The 8,750-nt window shown below is 43.6% G+C and overlaps 1 protein-coding gene across 1 annotated transcript in view; it reads right to left on the reverse strand.

Annotated features, from left to right (window-relative positions):
- Positions 1–734: 734 nt before the first annotated feature.
- Positions 735–8,750, reverse strand: part of LOC107273078 (sodium- and chloride-dependent GABA transporter 2) — a 9,261-nt gene continuing 1,245 nt past the window's right edge. The window contains exons 2-10 of the mRNA XM_015750890.2: positions 7,693–7,855; positions 6,992–7,270; positions 6,408–6,615; positions 5,719–5,912; positions 5,326–5,506; positions 4,359–4,596; positions 3,340–3,678; positions 2,161–2,313; positions 735–1,148 (exon numbers count right to left, since the gene is read on the reverse strand). Of these exons, the coding sequence (XP_015606376.1) occupies positions 1,017–1,148; positions 2,161–2,313; positions 3,340–3,678; positions 4,359–4,596; positions 5,326–5,506; positions 5,719–5,912; positions 6,408–6,615; positions 6,992–7,270; positions 7,693–7,855 (1,887 nt within the window). The 3' untranslated portion in view covers positions 735–1,016. The remainder of the gene's footprint in view (positions 1,149–2,160; positions 2,314–3,339; positions 3,679–4,358; positions 4,597–5,325; positions 5,507–5,718; positions 5,913–6,407; positions 6,616–6,991; positions 7,271–7,692; positions 7,856–8,750) is intronic.

Genomic DNA, 8,750 nt, shown 5'->3' on the forward strand with positions numbered 1-8,750 from the left:
GGTGGCTAATAATGCCCCCACGCGGCATAACAAATTGGTAACAATAAATTCCTCCGCCCTCCGAGACGTTAGTTCGGTAGGCAACCCCGTAGAAATTCCAATTAATTACATTAGCGAGCGTTAATTGTTTCCTTATGTCACTTGGTACCCAACTAACGCCTAACCGCGGCGACTGGCGACGCAAAGTTGTCAAGTACCCCGTGAGGCCGGCGCACGGGATAATTAATGACAATTAAAAACTAATTGCCCCGTCTGACCTCGGCGCACTAAACACGAACAGCCCCCGAGTAAATGACCTTAGTTACAACTATTTCAAGCCCCACCTTTTTCTCGTTATCCGCGACCTACTCCTTACACTCGACTGACCCTTCATTTACTCGTGAACCATGCATCTTCGTGGCACGACTTTTGCTTCGTTCGGTAAGACTCTTTTTTTTTTCTTTTTTTTTTTTTTTTTTCGAATTTACCGCCTTTCCCATAATCGTACACCCTAACTGCGTACGCGTACGAATTTTCACGAGCCCCGCTACGTTCGTTAAGGCCACCAACGCACGGGCACGCGCGTCGAAGCCCTGTGGAACTTGTTAACGAGACATTCGCCCGGGCTCATTTAACGACGCAGTTCGTCAAACTTCTGTCTGGTAAAAAAAACTCGTAGAATCGGTTGCGAGTTACTTTGTTTTTTTTTTATGAAAGACTTCTGACATGGTGCGATGAAATAAAATTTTCCAAAATATCAGCGTGCATGTAATTTCAATCGTAGAATGCGATTGCAAAAAATTATTTATTTTCATACGATTACATTTTTTTGGACTTAATCGTACTTTACAAAATTTTTTTTATTTTACATCCCGTAGTACATATATATATGTGACAGTGTAATGAATACTGACCTAACGCAACACGGCATTCAATTGCTTGTAAGGGAAGCTGTATTTTTTTATTTCCCTTATTTTTTTTTCTCATTCCTCCCTTACCTCGTTCAGTCCCGCAGGAATGTTCCCGCGTTTTCACCTTCAAGGCTTATCATCGTCCCCGATAAAAGCAGGGTTTGTAATCGGAGGTCCTACCTCCTCACTTTCCCTGGCTACTGTGCCCCTTCCCTGGGGTCTCCAGTTCTCGGCTGGTTTAAACAACGTCGAAGCCACCTGTAGGGAATTTATAAACATTGAGTAAGTCCGATTATGAATTGTCAGCTCGTACGGTCTCATTACAATCATTGATAGGGCGCGACGTATCAGATTGTACACACGTAACGAAATATACTGCGCACGTGGTTACCGTAACATCGGGCCGAACTGTCAAACGACAGTCGCTTATTTCCCACGGGAAAATTATTTCGTGAATGTCAAAAGTAAATAAATATACATATGTTCAATTGTAAACTCCATGCGTGGCTCCGTTCGCAGTGCCAAGATCGTTGATTATTCAAAAATCAATATAGCTATACTTCCGGTTACTCTACGCCATTACATTTATAAAGCTCTGACTTCGTTCCGACGATCCGTCAACGGGCAAAGGCACTGCTCGACCGAACCCATGCTCGAATGCCCAACATCTCGCGAACGATCTCGTACGTAGAAAGAAAAGGGAAAAAAGGAGAAAAACAAGGCCTACACGTCCTAATGGCCAATTACCGTTTATCAAACGGAACGGCCGTTACGCTACGACGGAGCAAAGCGCCGAACGAGCAATTCGTAAAAATGACACGGCGTTCGTTACTCTCCTATCAGTCGTTCGACTTAATGACGCATCCTGTCAACGTAACGAAAAGTGTTACGGCATCCCGTGAGTATATCGTCTCGTATTACGAGAAAACAAGATGATTTAAACTCTATGTTACTCGAGCCAAAAGCACTCGGCAAGTACATAGAATACGTGAAACGCGATGACGTCACGTTCGCGATCCCAGCGGAAAGCTTCTCAACCCGTGACATGAATTGATCGTTGGCCAAAAGAATTTTATAGAAACCATATAGTGACCAATGTATATGTATTGACATGTATATGTATATGTGTGACTGTAGTATACCTATATGGTATTGATCGTACATTTTCCTTTTTTTCTTTTCAGCTACGATCGCGTATCGTAGAAAAGTAGGATCGGGCTATTGAATTTTAAAAATTTTCAAAATTCATACTTCCACCGGAACTACTTACCGGCTGTTTCCATAAACGGTAGAAAAAGAATATAGGAAGCGGTGCCAGCGTAGACAATCCAATTAGCCAACCAATTACGTCCGCCCACCATGGGAAGACCATTCCGTTGTAACTTGCCAGCTCGTAGGTGTACATTTGGAATACGAAGACTGCCTGTGGGTTGAGATTCGTTATAGACGTGGAAGGTGTGATATTCGAGGAGCCAGAAGGGAATCGGGTGAAGTTAGGACGGAGGGGTGGAAGAAAACAGGGGTGGGGTAAAGGTGACGGGGGGGGGTTAGGGGGTGCGAACGAAATCTTTCAAGCTTGAAAATAACAGAAGAGGCTCGTCAGCTATGCCCGACTATGCCTTAGGGGGGACGCCGATGACAATGTTCACATATGTGTATATAGGCATATGCAGGGGTATTCGGAAGTATCGCGTCAGCCGAAGGTGGATTTCCTATAGAAATCAAGCGAATGTGCTATCGTCGGTCGGTGCAATATTTCTGAATAATTTTCTATGCTATTTACCGTTATGTAGTATATAAACGGTATATAGCCGAATGCGAAGAAGTAAATGGTTACGGTACCGAGGTGGGAACACAATTTGTTTAAGGAATTACGTGCCATTAGTAAATGAGAAGGGAAGACGGTGGGCCGTAAATAAAAAAGGAAAACATTCTAATAGCCGTGCGCTACCGGGAAACAGGACGAGCCTTCTCGTTAGCGCGAACGTACTCACGTAACTGTACGTATCTGTACGAGAGTCGTAGTTACGCGTGTCGTGTAAGAGACGCCAGGGATGCATAGGACGAATAAATCTATAAGGGAAAAAGTGTTTAGAGCGAAATGAAAAGGTCATGATTTGGAAGTACGCTGGCGTCTGGTAACAGACAGAATAGCTGGAGTACCGTAAGACGCTTATTCAGTACCGGCAAGTGTTTCAGTAAAATATCGACAAGCAGCCGTTTCTTTTCAGGATTGCGTAACGTTATTCCACGCTTGAATTAATTATCTCGATAGCCATTATCGTAATCGGAAATTTTTTTGAAAATTTTCGTATCGGTACCTCTTGTCTAATTTTTCGATTTCGTCCCACCGTTCGATTCGTCCTGACCAAGTGACCGCGGACCTGGTGCATGTTTTTTAGAAAATTTTTTTTTGAAAAAAATCATACGCCAAATTTGCACTACTCACAGCTGCTGTAACCGGTGCTAATATCACCCAGCATAACCACCAGTAGCCGCGAAGAATTCGTCCAAACTTCATTGTCATGTCGGCTATGTTATCCAAGAATCTGTTGCAGCCGTAGCACCATGAGGCTAACACGACTTCCGCCATGCCAATCAATAGTATGGCCCATGATGCAGTGTTCCAGTCCATCAATGTAAATAGGTAAACGCCACCATCGAATACCATAGGTATGCCCAGAACGCAACAGGAAACGCATATTGCTAATATAACGAGGGACTCGTGTTTCCGTAGGTCAGGACGTACGTCCAGTATGGCAGTGTTTATGGCCTGGACTCCGGCGAACTGCGATGAGAAAGTAAAATTTAATTATTTTCCAAGAATGATTTTTTTTTTACATTTAAATTCCGAATATCAAACAAACGATCAAAGGCTCGATACGGAAGCAGCGAGATATACCGGGGAACAAGGTAAAAACAAAAAGAAGAATTTGATATGGGAATGAAGAAGGGTGTGAACGCTAAGGGTTGAAAGGGGGATGACAATAATTCTTTTGATTATATAAGACAAAGCAGAGATTCTCAGGACGTAAAAGGCATTGCTTGCCATGTCTTGCACGTGAGGGAGAAGTTTAATGGCGGTCTGGCCGCTACCGTCTTTTTCCACTTTTTCCCCTTTTCTCTAGTTTCCACCGGCAAGATTTCTAGGAGATAATTAAAATTGTTACGCTCAATAAACCGTGCAGCCGAGCGTCCTCCGATCGCCACCGTAGGCTATAATTATTCCGAAGTCTCTACGGATAGTAATAGTCGGTAGTAATAGTAACGGCGTCTCTGTGCCAGCAGCAGCACCGACGGTAATACCAAGAATCGTGCTGGTACTAATACCCGGTGTCTTTGCGGTAGTGGACTTATCGTTAGAAGCGAAAGTTAATTTTACGTTTGAATAGCTCCGGAGGCTCGCAGTCCTCGCATTTCCAAATACGAGGATGTAGCGCGGGTCACCGACCGAGACCACTTACTGACCTGGCTACCCAGTCCCAGAATGAAGAGCATGAAGAAGAAGAGCACCGCCCAGAGATTCGGAAGTGGCATCCTCACCACGGCTTCGGGATAGGCGATGAAAGCCAATCCCGTGCCGCTCTGAACTACCTCATCGATTGGCATGTTCATCTTCAGCGCGAGGAATCCCATGATGGAGAATATTACGAATCCGGCGAAGACCGAGGTGAAAAGATTAGTGAGCGTGACAAATATTGCGTCCCTGAGAAAATTAAAAGAGGGACATATAGAAAATATATATTTAATATTTATATACAGATATACGTGGTAGGTGTAACGAGCGAAGCGCGCACGCTCTTATATACCGCGTATGTAGTAACTTTTTTTTTTACTTTATTATTCGATTTATCGATCGCCACCAGAGATACCGGTGGCAGTGTCACGTTTCTGTGAATACAATGTAAAAACCGAAATTTCGATACTAGCCGACTAGTACGGGAAAATAGTAAAATATCGAACAAACAAATGGCGGCTTCAGTTGTCATACTTTAGTTTATGCCGAGTGCAAAGGGTATATATATATATATATATATATATATATCAAGCCTAAAAATATTTCATAAATATTTTAGCAGCACATTACAACCAGCACTCTCTTATTTAACGCAATCGATCCTTAATCAGCGTACGAAGTCACCGACCGACCTCGAAACACGTCACGAATCTATTTACCGTGAAAATGCATTCGCCATCAAACCGAAACGTTTGATTCCCCGCATTACGAGAGTTAGCCGAGGTCGAGTGTACGTGCGATGGATATTTCATGGGAAGCGCGAGGAGCAGTCCATCATTTCCGAAAATCAGACAATCTGGCAAATTCGAGGCGCCACGTCGCGTCCAGGTTAACCCGTACAGAGCTAAGTTACACGCCGGACAAAGCCGTGACAAAGCCCTGCCGGTAATCGTACCACGAACTAAACGTATTTCTCACCTGTGACAATTGTTCGTGAAGGAGCTATAGCTAGACAAAGTGACCAGGGATCCGCAGCCGATGCCAAGAGAATAAAATATTTGTGAGGCAGCGTCGCCCCAGACATTGGCACTCAAGAGGGTTGACCATACAGGGGTAATTAGCCAAATGGCACCATCCTTGGCTCCGTCTAGGGTGACACCTGAAAAAAGAAAATTTTTCAAAAATCATCACAGCCCCGTACAGCACGGAAATACTAGACGAGTAGTCCTCGAGTCAAATTCTGAATTCCCCACGTTACCTCCCTATAGTTTCAACCCCATTAGAACCGATAGGATTTATAGGGTCTCCGGGACCCACCTACCGGCATCACGTAACCATGTGTGTATAACATCAATATTACTAGTGACTCACCCCGTATTAGAAGTGCGATTAGTACCACGTACGGAAAGAGCGCAGTGAAGTAGACGACCTTCCCGACGCTCTGGACCCCTCTTATCACACACAGATAACAGATTATCCAAGCCAGAACAAGACAGCCTAGTAACTCCCACCTAATGCCGCCAAAGTTGTACCACGTGGCGCCGCGTATACCCAGGACGTAGTCACTGCGAATATATATTGTAACGTTAAAAGTTACTTTGATACCGTCCGTGCCTTCTTAAAAATATGGTCCTTGCACACTAGACGGGGAATTGGTACCCCAAGCCGCGGTTGTAGGATCTGTGAGGTTTTTAATCTCTTAAGTAGGAAGGGCATTGGTACCCTTGCTATTCGATTATACGATAGGACTAGTCACGGAATTGATAACGTGAGGTGCCTGCAAAGATACTTGGATGCTGGAATAAAAATTTTTTTCCAAAAATGTATGAATCAAGAGTGGTAGTTTTCATACTTTCTAAGTTACTTGTGGAAAAAAAAAAATAAGTTATTGGTCCAGCATGTGTGATTCACTTGCGGGCCCATCTGTCGGAGGCTGTGGGTACGTGGTCCAAGGGCTGCTGGATGGGCGGGGGCAGCCATTCAGTAGCGTTAGAGTATACATATATATAATCTATTACAAAGCAAGATACAAGGTCGGTACACCGTAAGAAAGTATATACCTGAAATATTCCTCCGAAGAAAGTATACGGGTATATATATATCGTATGGCCGTTGCATTGTTACCCTGAAAACAGTGCGTGCTGTTACCTCCGTCAGCGTAGCCGTAGCTTTCGCAAACTGCGGTAATGGCCGTGCAGGTTTTATTGTAAAATATGGTAGTGGAGTCGTTGGCCTGGCAATCCTTATCTTGAAGCCCGCTGTAACAGTCTACGAGGACAATCTCAGGTCAGAATGGTACAAGTTGGAAGCTGGATGCTTTGGGTCACCGAGAGACGTAAAGATAATAAACGTACATGTGGCTGAACGATGCAACTATGCGCTTGGATATCTAAGATCCAACGGGAGAAGAAGGCGTAGTATATTTTAGACTTGAATTTCTTGGCGAAGTGTTATGGTAGGTAATGGACGAGAATGAGATGAGGATATTTGAAACGTTATCTTGATAATTGATGATTATCGTTAAATTTCATGGGGTAGAAAGATGAAATTTTGAATACAGGATACCAACGTAAGAAATTAATTTCCTTTTGGGTTAGGTGGGTGGATTGTATATTTAGCATGTGTTACGTGCGAGTATACTGACCATTGCTGTTGAAGTCATTGTCACAGTAGGCCCAGCCCAGCTTGGATGAGAACGATGCGAAGGTATAAAAGAGGGTCCAGGATACGAGGACCATGTAGTAGATGGTTATTAAGGTAATGACCACTACCGTGCAGTAACCAAGACCGTGGAATGCTGGTGCCATTCTGGCGAACGCCTCGTTCGGTCCCAGGCCGGTGTACTGGCCTATGGCCAGCTCGAAAAAGAATATCGGCAGACCCAGCGTAATTAACATTAAAGTGAAGGGTATCAGGAAGGCTCCTGAAAAATCGAAGGTTCGTTATCAGGGACGGGAATTGAATCTCTTCTGGACCCGAGGGACATCTATAGAACGATAATACCGAGTGTTCGTTTAAATTTTATATAACGTGGATTAATATTTTATTCGATGATATTTTTTTAGACTTTTTTTTTCTTTTTTTTTTTTTCGTCCATGGCCCAAGAGATCTTCATCCGATTTCGGGGTCCTTAAGGACGCTTTCAAAACCGCAGTATCAACTGACTGCTTAAGAGGATATTCGACATTGGCGTAAGAAAAAAAATATACTATGTAGTATCGCGTTTCACAAGCTATGGGAAATCAAGTGTCGTGAAATGAAAGAAAGGAGAAAAAAAGAAGACAAAGATATCCTATTTCCCGTTCGATATTTTAGGAATAAACTTTTATCCACTGGTATACGTACCTCCGCCATTGCGATACACGAGGTATGGAAAACGCCAAATATTTCCAATCCCAACGGCGTAGCCGATGCAGGATAAAACGAACTCCACGGGATGGTCCCAGCCGATCCGCTCAGCTGGCAGCTCCACCAGGACGCCTCCGACCCCGAGGGAGACCCTCTTCGTCTGTTAATAATCGAACACAGGGTGTATAAGTTTCGCATGGAACAATCGCAAAGTCTAAAGGAACCAAGATCAAGTGGCGAAGTCGACGTGACAGGGATGCTGCGCTTGGTCCCCCATTCTGGAGAATCTTCCATGAACCTCCCAGCATCCGGCTGTCATCTCTCTCTGTACTACGATATTCGACGCTATTACATCATGAGCTTCCGGATTCATGATCCACCCACTTCCCACCTCCCAATCCCCTTATCCACTCTCTTTTTATCCACTCGAGATACACTCCTGGCCAAGTATCCGTGCAGTAACTAAGAGCCATGGATTAGGAGGAAAATCGATAATTTATCTCATCTTTCAAGATCTCTAATCGAACCGTTATAGTCCACGAGCTTATCTATCGAGATAAATAACGAACGATCTCAATATACGTATAAACTGACGTAAGGCACGCTTAAGTGATTTCACGTAAAACGATACGAGTTATCGTAAATCTGATTCAGCGAATTGTCAAAATATTTGATTACGGATTCAATCAGTCCGTCACGTGTCCGTGATCGAATTGTCGATATCAGCACAGTTCGATAGGAAATCGCGAAAACCTTCACCTTGGCCAGGGGACATCCGCGTGTCGTTTATTTTATTATTTCTTTCATTATAAACAGTGATCCAGCGACTTGCAAAGTACAGGAAAAAATGATCTATCGAACGGACAGCGTAATACGCGAAATCAAAGTGTCTACCGATGTACATTTGCATTAAAATGAAACTTAAGCCGTCAGGTACGATGCAACGTGGGGTCGATTTGTATAAGCGGATTCGTAAAAAAAAAAAAAAGACTCCGCTGTATAACTGTAGCGTCCTTAAATTGTTTTACTCGAAAAAAAAAAAAAAAAAAAAAAAA

This window comes from Cephus cinctus, unplaced genomic scaffold (genome assembly GCF_000341935.2).
Source record: "Cephus cinctus unplaced genomic scaffold, Ccin1 Ccin1_scaffold1362, whole genome shotgun sequence".
Classification (NCBI taxonomy): domain Eukaryota; kingdom Metazoa; phylum Arthropoda; class Insecta; order Hymenoptera; family Cephidae; genus Cephus; species Cephus cinctus.